The sequence below is a fragment of the Eriocheir sinensis genome, chromosome 25 (assembly GCF_024679095.1).
Source record: "Eriocheir sinensis breed Jianghai 21 chromosome 25, ASM2467909v1, whole genome shotgun sequence".
Classification (NCBI taxonomy): Eukaryota; Metazoa; Arthropoda; class Malacostraca; order Decapoda; family Varunidae; genus Eriocheir; species Eriocheir sinensis.
In genome coordinates, this window is record NC_066533.1 from 9266549 (window position 1) to 9283889 (window position 17341).

The 17341-nt window shown below is 39.4% G+C and overlaps 2 protein-coding genes across 3 annotated transcripts in view; one reads left to right on the forward strand and one right to left on the reverse strand.

Annotated features, from left to right (window-relative positions):
• Positions 1-33: 33 nt before the first annotated feature.
• Positions 34-7479, reverse strand: LOC127003309 (NADH-ubiquinone oxidoreductase subunit 8-like). Of its 2 annotated transcripts, none has more exons than XM_050869791.1 (6): positions 7347-7479; positions 1855-2007; positions 1532-1613; positions 1166-1256; positions 879-1007; positions 34-504 (listed from the first exon to the last, which is right to left on the reverse strand). In XM_050869791.1, the coding sequence occupies exons 1-6, from the start codon at positions 7381-7383 to the stop codon at positions 373-375; spliced, it is 624 nt and encodes a 207-aa protein (XP_050725748.1). In that variant the 5' UTR covers positions 7384-7479; the 3' UTR covers positions 34-372. The 2 variants fall into 2 exon arrangements, with proteins under 2 accessions (XP_050725748.1, XP_050725749.1); XM_050869792.1 differs by lacking the exon at positions 7347-7479 and adding an exon at positions 5069-5096.
• A 452-nt stretch (positions 7480-7931) lies between these two features.
• The window catches only part of LOC127003311 (ras-specific guanine nucleotide-releasing factor 2-like), a 69052-nt gene continuing 59642 nt past the window's right edge, over positions 7932-17341 (forward strand). The window contains exon 1 of the mRNA XM_050869795.1: positions 7932-8686. The gene's annotated coding sequence lies outside the window, so the exon portion shown is untranslated. The remainder of the gene's footprint in view (positions 8687-17341) is intronic.

Sequence of the window (17341 nt, forward strand, 5' to 3'; positions counted from 1 at the left end):
ATAGAAATACACAAGGGCATTAAAGAGGCAAAGTAAGTAATTAACCATTTAAGTTTTATTTACAGTAAATATCTACACCTAAGAGTACACTGTCACTGCTCCAGTGACAGTGTACTTTCATTGCCACCAACATGTTACTGGGTTCTAATCCTCTTGAAGAAAATGGAACTGGATCAGTAATGACTTCATGCACTCTTCCCACTGCCAAGAGCTATCATGAACATCAGTATTCCTCTCAAAATTTCTTCAAGAGCTAGATCCTTGCAGCTAAATTTGTCAGTACAAAGAACACAATTTATAACATGACACTGAACTGGATAAATAATTACATTAGTCCATTATAAAACCAGCATCAATGGGAGGGTTTGCTGGTTACCGGTAGAGGTGGTCAGCCTGCAGGTTAGCGGCAATCTCTGGTTCCCATTTGTCTCCATTGTTGAGCAGCTTCTCCTTGTTATACAGAAGCTCCTCGTGAGTCTCCGTGGAAAACTCAAAGTTTGGGCCCTGTGGAGGTTTCAACTTAATTGTTAAATATTTATTCTATGGAATGTCCTCTGCTCTAACCACCTTAAGCTATTCTGTTTAGAAGAACTCAAAATAATCATGTCCTCACATGCCTGTCTAGTTTCACTGAACACTAGGCTCTTGTGACTACTGTAATGACTAAGGTTGAACATTTGTGTGTAATCTTACACTTCAGTTTAGTATTATGTGAAGTTCCACTGCATCTCAGAAAAGCAGCATGCACGCCATGTTATCAACTTCAGGTGACTAAGAAATTATGAATTAATAACCCAAGAGCTTAGGATTTCACAACATATAATTTGTTTAAAGGCTTAAATAGAATTACTGGATTTATCATATATGTGATGCCTCACCTCGACAATTGCATCAACTGGACACGCCTCCTGGCAGAACCCACAGTAGATGCACTTTGTCATGTCAATGTCATATCGGGTGGTCCTCCTCGCCCCGTCCTCACGCTCCTCGGCCTCAATGGTGATGGCCTGTAGGGCAGCAAAGACACACAAGTTTAGTGTCACATATTTTCTGTCATTTTCAGTCCAGCTAAGTTAGTGCCTTTGCAAAGAAAATTTAGTTCATCCCCTAGGAATAAGATCATTTATGAGGATTATTGGTAAAAAAAGACAAGACCACCCCTCACCTGTGCAGGACAAATGGCCTCACACAGCTTGCAGGCGATGCAGCGTTCTTCACCAGAAGGGTAGCGGCGAAGGGCGTGCTCCCCACGGAACCTGGGAGAACATGAGACCTCTCTATAAAAACCTGATCAGCAGCAATTTTTTTTTTTCAAGAAGTTATTTTCAGCCAACACCACTCAAAGTTTAAGATAAAATTAATGTATGATGGAAGGGTAAACATGGAAAAATTTATCCAGTTAGTTTTTTAATTACAGTGGAGTGTATGGGTTTAAAAAGATGATATGTGAGAAAAGAATGTGAATGTGTTGAGAACAGAAGTTTTAAAATCTTTAATGTCTTTGTAAGATGTAATAACTGCTAAGGCTTACCTTGGGCTAAGGGGTCCCTTCTCAAAGGGATAATTTATGGTTGCTGGCTCCTTAAAAATATGACCCAGGGTGACAGCAGCACCTGAAAATGAGAAAAAATAAAAGAATATTCAAGCTTTAATAATCAATGAATGGGAATTTCTTTAAAGAACATATAATGGAGACAAGAATTTAAGGTAATAGGAAACAAACAGAACATTTACCCTTAAATGTAGATATGAAGACGGGATGCTACGAGCAAAGCTCAGACTGAACACTTTTGGTAAATTCACAAATATACACACCAACACTGAGCACATACATGTCCTATGCACAAAACACACCTCTGAACAGTTCGGTCCAGAAGACCGTGGCTGCTGCTCTATCTGTGATGTCCTTCCACTCCATGCTGGGGTCCTCAGGGGTGACACATTTGTAGACGGAACGTGTCTGCCCTGCCGCTGGAACACCTGACCTCAGCAGGCTAACGTTGACGGCTGGAAAATGGCATATACTCCAATATACAAAGATTAATTAAGATTTGATAGCTGTACTAACTGGTATTTCCTAAACCAGATAATCTACTTGTTTCAGATAACCTCTAATTCTCTAGGAAACTATATAAGTAAAATAGGTATAAATAAATGAATAAATTACATTATATATATATATATATATATATATATATATATATATATATATATATATATATATATATATATATATATATATATATATATATATATCAGGGGTGCGGAGTCGCAGTTAAACCGGTTGCTGTGACGAGCCAAATTTGTCACTTTACTGTGTAGCAGCGACGGGCCAAATTTGTGCCATGATACATAATCTAATCACAAATGCTTGGATATATATCATGAAATGGTTTGTGTGAGGGATGATTTTTCTCATTTTTCTCGCTTAAAGGGACCATTAAGAAACATGATCTGCTACCGGGTTAAAAATATCCAACTCTGACTCAAGGAAATTTTAAAGTTGCGACTCTGACCCCCCCTAACCTTGACCCTCTCCTGCAAATTTTTATTTTTTAATTTTTTTTAGGTGCTGCCTGTAGCGCCGGTACACTCTCTTGAGGTCCTCTTTTACGGACCCAGCCAAAGAATATTTTTTGAACCAACTGCACCCGGTAACTGCATTAGCTAGCCATCTCACCCTCCTAACTTTATCTCCCATCCCTCAGTTGCATTAGTTCAAACCATGGTTGCCAATTTTATCAAGTCCGTACTTTCTGTCTCAACTAAAATTTGTATATCGTTTTCAGACAACCTGATGAAATATTTTCCTCCTTGTGGTTCCCATACAAATGAAGGATGTATTTACACCACAAGAAAGTCTTATCATTCACTCCAGAACCTAAATGAAATGGAAAATAGCAAAATGTTTGTGAGTGTCAGTATAGTGTTTAGAATAATGCATTACGAAATTTACAAAACTTGGGGCAGCCACTGGCACACCAGTATGCTTAGTTTCAAAATGGTGCCTCTTCCACATGCATACTACAACACACACACACACACACACACACACACACACACACACACACACATGGCTGAGGAGATAAGCACCCATTTTACGGGTATCTGTCAAAGCCTCCCAAAACTTGATCTCACTGCCCTCCCCACATACCTACCATCCCCCTCCCCACCACCCTCCATCCAGGAGGTTGATGTTTTCAATAAATTAAAGAAATTAAGGACGCACAGGTGAATGGGGGGACTGGAAGGGAGTGGATGGTGCTGCTGCTGGGGCTGAGTGGAGAGACGAATGGATGAGCGATTGAGGCAGTGAAAGAGTATATGTAAAGATGCCTCCCCAAACATTTCAGGGCTGCTCTTCTTCAGAGATCTTGCTGTTGTTCATGGGTTTGACTCTAAAGTATGCTTTATGATGTTCAAAGCCCTTGTAGAAGTCTTCTTAGGGTGCCCTGTCCTATGTTTCTGGGATGGCATCTCCAGCCCTTCCCCTTCCCGAAATCGTGCCATGTACTTTTTAACTGTAGACTTGGCCACAGTCAACACTTCGCTAATTTCCTTAGTTCCATGGCCTGCCTTCTTTAGTCCAATGATTTGGGCAATTACTTCTTGAGATAATTCCTTTGTAGGTGCCATAGTAACTAGACAGCAAGAAGGAAAATAAAGAAAACCAGTGTAAAAAAAGGCAAGGTCACGAAGACAATTGCTTCCCATACATCCTCACTCCACGGCAGTGTGGGCATCACAGATTGAGTTCCCGCTCTCTCCCTGTCAGGCTGGCTCAGTGTGATGGGAGGGGGTTACCAGACTCTTCCTCTCTCCATAATTTCACCCTGAAAAACACTATCCAATTTTCGCCAAAAGTATGTGGCCGTGCTGGGTAAGGGCTGCATGCTTTTGACGAGTACTGTATGTATGTATGTATGTATATATATATATATATATATATATATATATATATATATATATATATATATATATATATATATATATATATATATATATATACACTTCAAGATGGTATGTATATAGATGAATTAAGTTTTTAAATTATCTCAGCTAATATCAGATTACCTTCAAGGCAATTCAGCATTTATTAAAAATTACACCCCTCACTCTAGTTGTTGACTTTCTGATAATTTAACACGATTTAACCCTTTCCTTCTCAAATTTCTGAGATATGAACAACTAGAGGATGAATGGTAAAATTGGGAGTTGGGACTTAATCTGGGAATGATGCTCTCTTAATATCTTTAGATATGATTTGTTTGAAGTTCCTCAAAGATTTTGATAAGATTGATTTTCTACAAATTTAAGAATAGAAATTGAACTGGCAAAGAACACACATTTTATTTTGAGGTAATGCAAAAAGACTTTCAAAGCTAATAAATACAGGGAGTATCTCTAAATCAAGTCTAGTTGCCTACTCCTTCCACTCGTGCTTCCTGCCAGCGGCTGTCTTCTCAGCCCCTCACTTTGTCAATAGGTTGCTGCTTACTTTGTTATAGGTTACTATTTCAGTGGCAATAGGCTGATATCCACAGCAGCGATAGGTTATAATGCGTAAGGTTTATATTGGGTTCTCTTAGTTAAATAAAACATGGAGTGGTTTGGTTGGACCAACCCTTTTTCTCATTTATATTAACTTTGTGGCTCACGGTCTGACATGTAAATACAAAATTTTCGCTGATGATCTGAAAATATACCAAAAGATAAATAAGACTATGCCTTCTCTTACATTGTTAGATATTGCTCCTGTGCAGAGAGATGTAGACCTACTGGTGTCACGTGTGGAATCGTGGGGGGTCAGGCTCAACTCGGACAAGACCCGTGTTCTTAGGTTCTGCCGAGGATCTGCTCCAAATTTTGGCCCGTACTCTGACTACTATATTAGAGGAAATCCTTTATGGTTTGTGCAGTCTGCATCAGATTTAGGGGTTCAAGTTGATACTTCATTGAAGTTTCATCTCCACATACGCTCTCTTGCAAATAAAGCTGCAGGAATTTCATCGAATTTACTTAAGAGCACAGTTAACCGGGAACCTGAGTTTATGAAATCTCTTCTCACCTCTCATATCCATCCTGTGCTGGAATTTTGTTCAGTTGTATAGCACACAGGGTATGTAGGTGATACTGACATGCTTGAGAGAGTCCAACGACGATGGACCAAGGAGATTGTTGGACTTTCGTATCTTGAATATGCCTCCTGACTGGATGCCTTGGGTCTCTTTTCTGTGCATGGCAGACTGCTTAGAGCTGACATAGTCAAGGTCTGGAAGATTCTCAAAGGCCTCTCTCCTGTGCAACCTTCTGAGTTATTTTCCCTCCAGACATCATCTACTAAGGATTTCAGAGGCTGTACTGCCTTAATTTTGAAGGGTATCGCCAACCGCCACAAGTAGAGAATAAAGGCACTTGTCCCTATACCAAGAGGGTAAAGTCATCAACCTTGTTCCTCTTCCTCCATCTCCGCCTCCTCCTTCTCCTCAATATCTCTCTCTAATGAATGAAAGGCATGCATTAATTGCAGTGGCGTTATATACTTTCTAATACTGATAGGCATCCTTTAAATAAAGTTGAGAGTAGGAGTTACTTACATAGCCTAATTACCTCCGTAACTATTGGTAGCGTAGTGGTTTGGTGGTTTATGGTGTACGTCCAGGACTATTGTATAGCATGTACCTCCTGATAAAAGTAATGGTGCTCTTATCGCCAAATTATAGTGGTGCTAATAATTTTATTGTCAGGGAAGAGCTGAAAGTATGGTAACGAAGAATTAAATGTTTGAGGTAGTACTAAAAGTGAATCACTGAGTGTGGATGAGGGACACTGGGTTATGAGGCTTATATTAAGGAACTATATACAATATAGTGATGGCAAGGACACTCTTGGTTTACTAAGGATACAAACAAGAATATTCAAGACTTTAATCTTCTTCACAACTTAACACTAAATCCCCATCATCATCACTGTCACAGTCAAGGTTAATAACGAGGATCGACACTTTCATGGATATTATCCGTTGTCCAGTAGTCGCCTCAAAGCGTGTGACAGAAAGTCTGGCAAATACAAGCGGCAATCGTTCTACCATCAATCATGGTAGTCATCATTTACCACCTCACCCTACTCTCACATGTCATTCACGGCCCAGATGTGTATCACTATGCTCAAAATTAAAGTCCCAGTATCACATCAAGCATGCCTTAATTGAAAAAAAAATCATTCTAATGTATGTATCTTCCAGAGAGAGAGAGAGAGAGAGATTGAGGGAGAAGGAGGAGGCGGAGATGGAGGGAAGAGGAACAAGGTTTGCCTGACACTGATGACTTTACCCTCTTGGTATAGGGACAAGTGCCTTTATTCTCTATTATTTAGAACCCATGGAAATTCATACAGAATATTTCTACCCCACAGCAACACAGAAATACGTAGGCGATACTTCTCAGTCTGAGTGATTGCTTTGTGGAATAGCCTGCAGACTCAGTTATCCTGTCAACATACTTAACTGTATTTAAGAGAAAACTAGCAGAGTACCTTGGTCAAAGACTATACGAATTTTAACCCCTACATACTAATACCAATGTATTCTCATATATAATTTCATATGATCTCATTTTTAACAATAGTTCCTAAACACTCTGGTCAAAGAACATATCAACTCTAAATTAATTTATTTTACTTATAGTAATATAAATATAAATACTTATTTCACTTATATATATCATTATATTTTGTAACTAGTCTTTACTTAGTGCAATCAACACACATTCCAGCAGTGGCTTAATAGTTTTAGTGTTGAGTAATTACGCAAATATGCATTCTGCTGGCGTGTTGGCACTTGTGGGGTCCCCTTCTCGTGGAACCCGTCTAGGTAAGATGTAAGTTCGGTGGAGGTGCTGTTCTAAGGTATGAATTTCAGAGTAATTTATGTTAGCCTTACTTTCTGCATTTCTTTTAAAACAACACATGTCCATGTCCATTACCATTTCATGTGTGGCAGGTCATGGTTGCCTCATGTTATGAGAGCCTCCCGGGTATGGCTAACTGACAACTTCCAGGCCAGCTTCTGCCCTGTGATGGAAACTGGTGATCCTGTCATTCCTTTGCCCACTTTACGTGCAAAGGTTTCATATTAGAAGCCAAACTAACAACTTCTGTTCCTTTGCTGAACACGGTTCTCGTCTTTACCATGATCACCTACACAACAGGAGGGAGGGTCCACCCAGCAGCAGAGGCCGCTGGGCTTAACGGGTCCTCTTTTACGGTGCTTCCTGCCCCCCAAACCTTAGCGCCGAGTGTCAGGCGTGAGCACGTGTGAGATGAGTGACAAACAGGCGAGTATTTACCGTTCCTGCCGAGGGAGAAGAGCCGGACGGAGGCCATGTTTACGCTGGCCAGCTGGGGATAGGCGGCGGGAGGGGCGGCGGGCAGGGCCGAGAAGAGTCAGGAAGGAGACAAAAGAGCATCACTTATTCCGGAATTTTAGTGTTTTTACAAAACTATTACGTCTTTTATATACACTTTGAATGTTTATGGAACAAAAATCAGTGTCTTTACTTTTTGGAATACATGATTATTTTACGGCAGCCAGCTTTTTACATGTACCTTGATAATGATTTTTTGTAGATTCTTTATTTTAAGCGGACACATCACTCATAATCAATCAATCAATCTTATCTTTAGTACATTTGTTAACACAGTTTTTATTATCATCATCAATTTATCGCTACTTGCGGCTTATACATGATCTATCCTTACCTGGACTATTTACTCTATCTCTGTATTCATTCTCATCTAGTGCCTTAGCAATGTACTTCTCAGTTGTATACATTCAACAATAAACTACTACTACTACTACTACTACTACTACTACTACTACTACTACTACTAACTTTTCTCCTTATTAGTGTGCCGACTGCCGAGCGAAGTTTTGTTTACTCTTCGGAGCCATCTTGTCAAGCTATCTCCACGTGGGGCAGAAATGAACTTAATTTGCTCAGCTGCTGAGCTGCTCCACACGCGCCAAGCATTACTCAACACACCCGTGATAGCCGTGTGATTAGTGTGATAATTAACTTCTAGTGGTGAGAGTTATAACAGCGGAAAGAACCCACACGAGGCCTGCCAAACAAAAGCCTACCGATCTAAGGATATTTGACAAGGCTTTCGTAGGAGTTGGGCAGTTCCAGGGGTAGTTTGACCTTTCTTCTGTACCATGAACACACACAAAAAAGACATTAGAACCCGGCTGATCTCCTTTTCGGCCTTTGAAAATAGTTGATGTGAGAAGCAAAAGTGTTTGATAATTTATATCCCATCTTGAACACTATCATTAGAGGAGCTTGTTTGATTACTGTGCATTCCGCCTGCCCTCTCAAGGAAATAGAGGTGTGGAAATAGCATCGGAAAGAACACAAGTCTACCCACCGATGTGTGCGTAGGCCTACCCATCTTGAACACATCCATTAAACGTGCTTGTTTAATTACTGTGCATTCCGCCTGGCCTCTCAAGGTAATGGAGGCGTGGAAATCGCTCCCTGAAGTGGCTGTTTGGATGAGGTGATCGTTTTACGTGTTAAGGGTGGAAGAAGAGGCTGCGGAGAGCATGGCGGGGGCACGGACGCCGCCACCACGGCCCGCCAAGGGGGTTTAAAAGGGTCACCGCCTCCCTTCATGTCTTCATAAGGTAAGAATTATCAGAATATATATGAACGGTAAAATAGAGAATTAGCGTCAAACTTGAGAAGATGGACGCTGCTATAAGATTTGTTTGGAATGTTTTAGTTAGGTTAATTTCCAATCATTTTACTATATTTTTTTTATTTAAAGTAACTCGTGCCTCTAATACTTGGAAACACGCTCGACTCACTTGTCACCAGCTGTGTCACCTTTACAACATTTTTTTTTCGTCTGAAAGGGAATTGGGAAAGTACAGCGGTACAGTTGGGCATGGGGATAGGCTAAGACTGCGCGTGGCCTCTGTGCTCAAATCCATCACATTGGCCCTTGAGCATGTGGCAGGAAAAATCAAATAACTCATTACCTCGGGGCACAAGGCCAGTGTGACTTCTGGGTTACCACAGTTTGATTTCCTCAGGTTTCCCTAGGTACTCATTTTAATTTTTGAGTCATTTAATGACCAGCCCGAAGAGGAGGATGAACAGCTGGATGGGCCAGGCACCGACTGTCCGGGCCGGAATTCGAACCCAGGTGTGCGGACTCGTTTCGTAGCTTAAAAAAAGTTGCATATAAAAATATATTAGTGTAGATCCTTTCCTCGAGGGAGTTTTTGAAAAGTTTTGACAGCTTTTCTACAGCTCTTTCTCCGGCATCAGTTATAAGGTCCACTATAGAGTACCTTCATCTCTGGCAGCTTTCCTACATGTCATACTTTTCATATCTTCTTTAACTTAATCTTTGAATACTGTCGGAATTTCCCTGATAACTGTCCTTAATTATTCTGGGGCTGGATGTCTGAAAGATACAGTTGACAGTAAAACTCTACAACGACCTCTATTAGTTTGTTCCTCTTGTCCGCGAGTCAAGTTTCCTGTGTCCTGTGTCAAGTTTCCTCTGTTTGCACGCTGGACCTGACATAATAAGCGCTTGGTTATTCCCATCATGTTAAACTTTCGCACATCTTCCTTATTGAGGGCTACATATAAAATGCAAGTTCTTATCAAGTTTTATCTATCTGTATCTTTCCATCTATCGGTGTGTGTGTGTGTGTGTGTGTGTGTGTGTGTGTGTGTGTGTGTGTTTTATATATATATATATATATATATATATATATATATATATATATATATATATATATATATATATATATATATAGATAGATAGATAGATAGATAGATAGATAGATAGATAGATAGATAGATAGGTAGATAGATAGATAGATAGATAGATAGATAGATATAGATAGATAGATAGATAGATAGATAGATAGAAAGACAGATAGATACAGGGGTGTGGAGTCGGAGTCGGAGTCGGTGGAGTCGGCTACTTTTGGCCGGAGTCAGAGTCGGTAAAAATACCCTCGACTCCGACTCCTTAACGTAATCGTTTTTCGTGTAATGTAGTTGTGAAGTTTTCTCCTTTTACATTATTTAGGTGTTGTCTATATAGAGTACACGTAATTTGGATGTAAATACATGTAAGAAAAAGGACCTCAAGAGAGTTTACCGGCGCTACAGGCAGCACCTAAAAAAAAAAAAAGATTTGCAATAGAGGGGGAGGGGCATGGGGGTCGGAGTCGGAGTCACAACTTTAAAATTTCCCGGAGTCGGAGTCGGGAAATTTTAACTCCGACTCCACACCCCTGTATATATATATATATATATATATATATATATATATATATATATATATATATATATATACATATATATATATATATATATATATATATATATATATATATATATATATATATATATATATATATATATATATATACCATTGTTCATATTAGTTGAAACAAATTCATAAAAAGAAAAACATATTTGCTCAAATTTTGCATTATAACTTACGTCTCTATGTTCAGCTCAGTACTACATGATATGACCTCTTCGACTCTTCAGAAGCATCTAGATGCGCTTTGGCATGGAATCAACCAATTTTGAACAGTCTTGGAGGATCTTGGGGTCTTTGTACCAAATTTGAATTACATTCTGAATAAATTTCTTCATGGTTGTGCAATCCATTCTACGAAGTCGCTGCTTACAAATAGACAATAAATTTTCAATAGGAGTTAGGTATATCTGGAGAGTTTCCAGGCCACTCCAGTATGTTTACTTGAATGTCATGGAAAAATTTCTTAACTTGTTTCGATGTGTGACACGGTGCTTAATATTGCTGAAAAACACCGGATCCATCAGGAAATAGTTTTCTTTGTTCTGGAAGAGCTTTTATTTGGAGAACTTAAATGTACTGTTGTGAGCGCATCATGCCCTCGACTGTGTATAGGCTACGAGTGCCATAATAACATAATTAATTAATAAACAACCCCAAAACATCTTCTTTTGTAAGTGTTTCACGCTCTGGTCAATGTGGGCTTTGCTTGGCTTTTCATGTGGTGACCTCCGAACATGGTGGCTTCTCTCTACCTGTACGAAGAATTGGCTTTCATCAGTTAAAATAACCTTTCTCCAGTCTTCTCGACTCCAGTGCTTGTATTTCAACCCCCATTTGTAGTGCTTTGCTTTCATAGCTTTGGTCAGGAGTTGTTTTTTCTTTGGTCGATAGGCTTTCTGGCCTACCTCTAAGATACGCCTGCGAACTGTGGATGAACTATAACTTCTATTCCTTACTCCCTTAAATCAGTTGATAAGGTATCACTTGTTTTTCTAGGGTCTTTTACACTTTCCCTCATAAGTAAGTATCACCTCTAGGAGTGGTTTTTCTCTTTCGATCAAATCTATCTTTGCATTTTGGAGTAAAAGACACCGTTTCCTTCTTCATTTTGATCACACGGCTTACAGTTTCAAGACTGACGCTTACAGGTACTGTATTATCCATGTAGGTGTTTCCTGTGTGTTCATGCAAAGTCAGGATTCTTGCACGCTTTTTGGGTGTGACATCCATCGCGTACAAGGAGTGGATGAGAACTAACAGGCCATAACAACACTTAATACTGTTAATGGCGCAATCGCTGGTGACGTCATATGGGATGGATATTGCATCATCTGCTGATTATTGTATCAGATTATGATGAAAATAGGAAAAAAAGAATAAACAGTGTATAAATTCTTTTCCTCAAAACCGTATCAATATTCACAAGAAAATGGAAATTTTTGTTTGTTTCAATTAATTTGCACAAGGGTATATATATATATATATATATATATATATATATATATATATATATATATATATATATATATATATATATATATATATATATATATATATATATATATATATATATATATATATATATATATATATATATATATATATATATAAAGCGACACAATAGCCGGTTTGGAGTTAAGCACATATAACACTATTTTCACCCTTCTACTTCAATCTCAGCATGTCGGAAATAACAAAACGCCGCTCGCAATACGGTCGAAACGCTCCGGAACCAGAGAGGTGAACTGCACGGTCGCTCGACTCGCGCGCCAAGGCGAGACGTGCCTCGGAGGAACGTCCCAAGCCCCCGGCCGCGGTGGTGGTGGTGGTTTGTTTGTTGTTTGCTTGTTTCTTTGATTGTTTGGTTGTGTCTGGAAGACAACATGGGCAAAATAATACACAATCACTACTGGATTTGAGTTCTTATTCCCTAGAAACACACAAAACTAGTTCCAAACAACTGTGTTTTTATTTGTTGTTTTTCCAAAACTTTGGAAGCGATTTCTGACGTTTTAAAAATTGGCGCGTGGGACACTTCTCCACGCGGGGCCTCGTGTATATATATATATATATATATATATATATATATATATATATATATATATATATATATATTTTTTTTTTTTTTTTGTTACAGAAAAGGAAGCAGCTTATGGGAAACAACAACAACAAAAATAAAATGTAGAAAAAGTCCGCTGATCGCTGCTCCTAAAAAATATAAAAGTAAAGAGTGGCCAAAAGAGAGGTCAGTTACGGGTGGAGAGGCGTTTTGATATATATATATTAGAGATGTATCGGATATCCGCATCCGCATCCGCATCCGCGGAACATCCGCATATTTTTTCACATCCGCGTCCGCATCCGCATCCGTAGTTGTGATAAACTGAACATCCGCCTCCGCCTCCGCATCCGCATTTGTGGTGAAATATACATCCGCATCCGCATCCGCATCCGCACTCTACAGAGGATGTGTGGATGCGGATGTGTTTTGTGTATTGCACAACCTATAGATTATAGAGTAATATATAGACACGCAGTTACAGACTAGCAGAGTAGTAGAGTACTGCCTGGTGCTTACAGACTTAGAGTTCAGACAGAGCTTAGAAATGTGGAGTAAATTTATTGATGTGTGTCTAATGAATTAATTATCTAGTAAAACTAAAGCAAATAATATCACGGATTCATCTCCTTTCAAACTTACACAACGTAATGTGTCTAGAATTTAGGGGAAGGTCAGGAGGAGGGGGCGAATTTTACTTAGTGACTATGAAGTAAAAATACATAGTAAATAAACTGGAAACTGTGAATGGTGGAATGTTAGATACTTAGTAACAACAGATGAGTGAGTCACTGTGTGTGTGTGTGTGTGTGTGTGTGTGTGTGTGTGTGTGTGTGTGTGTGTGAGGAGGGTGAAGAGGGAGATAGAGAGGAGGCTTATCACCCTTGCTTCTCACCTTCACCCCGATGCCTTACTGCTGGAGAGAGAGAGAGAGAGAGAGAGAGAGAGAGAGAGAGAGAGAGAGAGAGAGAGAGAGAGAGAGAGAGAGAGAGAGAGAGAGAGAGAGACTGTAATGTGTGTGTCGTGTGGCTGAGTAATGTCGTACATTGCAGTCTTAGACCTTATTCCCACTTCACACGGTAGAATTCAGTGCTTCTTCCTTAAATACTTTTAATGCGAATGTTTCCATAATTATACAAATAATAATATTAAAAAAATATGAACCGGCAGCGCTGAGCTCTTCTTATCGCACGAGTTTTCCTGTTGTCGCCTGTTTCCCCTGATACAGTGAGTTGCCGATGAAAAGATTTTCACAGAGGAAGGGTAATATTAGCTATTGTTTTATTATTATTATCATTATTACTGTTATAGAGGGCTTTTCGATGTATTTCTTACTAGAATTTAATGCAATGAAGCATTAGAATAAAGTTATTTTCTTTTCACATTTGCTAAGCATCTCGAAAATTTATAATAGTGATCCATAAGTTGTAAACTGGCATTCTCTGTTATTCATGATACACCCACAAGATGGAATAGCACCTTACACATGCTAAGAAGAACACTAGAAATAAAGGAATCTGTGTGTGTGTATGCTGCTACCAACTCCAAAATCAAACAGCTCAGCAATACTGAGTGGTTGATTATGCATAAATGTGTACAAGCCTTACAACCTTATGAAGATATCACAAAAAAACTTAGTGACTCCACATCAACAGCAGCTGAAGTGATTCCACTTGTAAAGTCCTTAAAACACACTCTTCAGCATACCACATCAGTAGTTTCTAACCCTGTTGAAGAAACTCATACTTCAGATACAAGCTCTGAAGATGAACCAGGCTCAGGATCAGTGATTGAGTTAAATGAAGACAGACAAGCAACACAGGCAGTAAACTTCATGAAAGAAGCAATGCAAGCTGATGTTGAGAAAAGATTTTCTTGGATTGAAAATGAAGATCTTTACAGAATTGCAACATATATTGACCCAAGATACAAGAGTAAATTTTTTTCTTCATCTCACGTCACTGATCAAGTAAAATCATCACTTGCCAGAGTATGTGAGGAGCTTCGTCAGACGACTATTCTAGAAGAGGAAGATGGAGAACCAAGAAGGAAACGAAGAAGAGATGATATGAGTGAAACACCTACCACCTGTGGAACATTAGATGAAGCAATGACCTCTACTCTTGCCTCCAGCAGTGATGATGAAACAGAAAACTCATCTGTAGTAACTTTACTCATGAAAGATATTGAGAAATATCACAGAGAGAAAAGAATAAGTGGAACAAGTCAAGATAGTTTGCAATGGTGGAAGACAATGAAGACAGTCTACCCTGATTTGGCAAAGGTAGCTTGCCAGTATCTCTCCTGTCCACCAAGTAGCGTTGCTAGTGAGCAGCTGTTTAGTAGTGCTGGCTTGATATATGACGCTAAGCGCAATCGGCTTTTGCCAGAAAAGGTAGATAAGCTACTGTTTTTGAAACGAAACTTGCCCATCTTGAACTTTAAAGATTAAGTAATAAATGTGTTTATAGTATCAGTTCAATCAGTTGGTTATAGATTTATAGTTAACCACTTTCAAAAGGGTGGAGGTTGGGGAAAGTGGTCGGTGGGATGCACGACGAGTTGGGTCCATGTCCCGCATCCTGGTAACGCACAAAATGTGTGGCTGAAACTTGTCATAAAACTTTATTGTAACAAAAAGTACTTCCACTTTACTTCCACTAGTATACTCAGGAACTCCCTTCCTGCGTCTGTATTTACGTCTTCCTATGACTTAAATACTTTCAAAGAGAGAAGTATCAACTATTAAGACACCATTCGAACTCATTTGGCAGTATTTTGGTTCTCCCACCTTGTTTTTATTTGTTACTTCTCCTGTCTGCATGGTCTGACACTGAAACAGGCTTTTTTTTGGGGGGGGTCCTCTTGGTGAGAACGTTTGACGTAAAAACATCCGCATCCGCATCCGCATCCGCGAGGATGTCATATTTTGATATCCGCATCCGCATTTGCATCCGCATTTTAGTAGAGACTGATATCCGCATTCACATTTGCATCCGCAAAATGACATCCGCATATAGATATATATATATATATATATATATATATATATATATATATATATATATATATATATATATATATACATATATATATATATATATATAGAGAGAGAGAGAGAGAGAGAGAGAGAGAGAGAGAGAGAGAGAGAGAGAGAGAGAGAGAGAGAGAGAGAGAGAGAGAGAGAGATTTATAGATTTACATAGAAAATCAGACCACACAGACCCCATGGTCCAGACTTGGTGGTCTGTCCTTAAACCTAAGTGATTTTACATTAATCAGAAGACTCCAAAACGTTGCACTTCTACTCTAGTTGATATTAAGTTGAAGGAAGTGACGGTCGAGCTTATTTTGAAGGAGTCAATCGTGTTACACTGACCACTGATGGTGGAAGCTTATTCCATTCTCGCACTACAACGTTGGTGAAGAAAAATTTGTGCAGTCTGAATTTACTTGTTCACATCTGAGTTTTACGCCATTGTTCCTCGTGCGCAGACTGTCATCGATCATAAACAATGTTGATCTATCTACATTCGTGAAACCATTAAGTATTTTAAAACATTCGATCAGTTTTCCTCGGAGGCGACGTTTCTCAAGAGAGAACATGTTAAGGGTAGAAAGCCTTTCTTCGTAGGATTTGTTGCGCAAGGAAGGGATCATTTTGCTGCCCGACGCTGAACACCTTCTAATTTAGCAATATCCTTTGCATGGTGGGGGGGACCAAAACTGTACCGCATATTCCAAGTGGGGTCTGACTAAACTGTTGTAGAGCGGGAGTATTACATCTTTATTCTTGAATACAAAGTTTCTTTTAATGAAGCCCAACATTCTGTTCGCTTTATTTGCTGCATCGATGCATTGCTGTGAGAATTTGAGGTTTGACGCGATTTTGACCCCCAAGTCTTTGACGCATTGAACGCTTGTGAGTTTAACGCCGCGCATTTCGTATTCGAACTTCTTATTCCTCGTTCCAACTTGAAGGACCTGGCACTTGTCTACGTTAAAGGGCATCTCCCATCTATCCGACCAAGCTGAAATTTTGTGCAAATCCTCTTGGAGGCTTTGCCTGTCTTCGTCAATGAGAACCGAGTTACCAATCTTTGTGTCGTCTGCAAATTTACTAATGCGGTTATTGAGTCCAACATCCACGTCGTTGATGTAAATAATGAAGAGCACTGGGCCAAGGACCGAGCCCTGAGGGACGCCACTAGTGACAGGCGCCCACTCTGAGTTAAATCCGTCAATCACTACTCTTTGTTGTCTGTTGCTCAACCAATTCGCGATCCATTGGTTTACTTGACCGTCAATACCTATTTGCTTTAATTTGTAAAGTAATTTATGATGCGGACTTTATCAAACGCTTTCTGAAATCAAGATAGACTACGTCCAGTGATTTGGTTACGTCATAAACAGTGAAGAGGTCGTTATAAAAGGTTAATAGGTTTGATAGGCAGGATCTTTTGTTTCGGAAGCCATGTTGTGAGTCCCAATCAATGAGTGGCTTTCAAGGTAACTCACAATTTTGTCTCTAATTATGCCCTCAAGTAGCTTACCTACAACCGAAGTTAGACTAATGGGCCTGTAATTACCTGGTACTTTTTTGTCTCCTTTCTTGAAAATCGGTGTCACGTTAGCCTTTTTCCAATCTGAAGGGACGATGCCTTGTCGCAAGGACATATTGAATACGGTTGTGAGGGAGGAGAGTATTTCGCTCTTCGTTTCTTTCAGCAGAGTTGGATATACTTTGTCAGGTCCAGGACTTATTTGTTTTAAGTGAATGGAGAGCTTTAAGGACTTCATCGGTTGTTATTTCAAAATTAGGCAATGCATGCTCGAGATTTACAATAGTACTGGTGTTGGTGGTAGCGAGAGGAAGACTGTTAGTATTAAACACCGAGGAAAAGTAATTGTTTAAGAGGTTTGCAA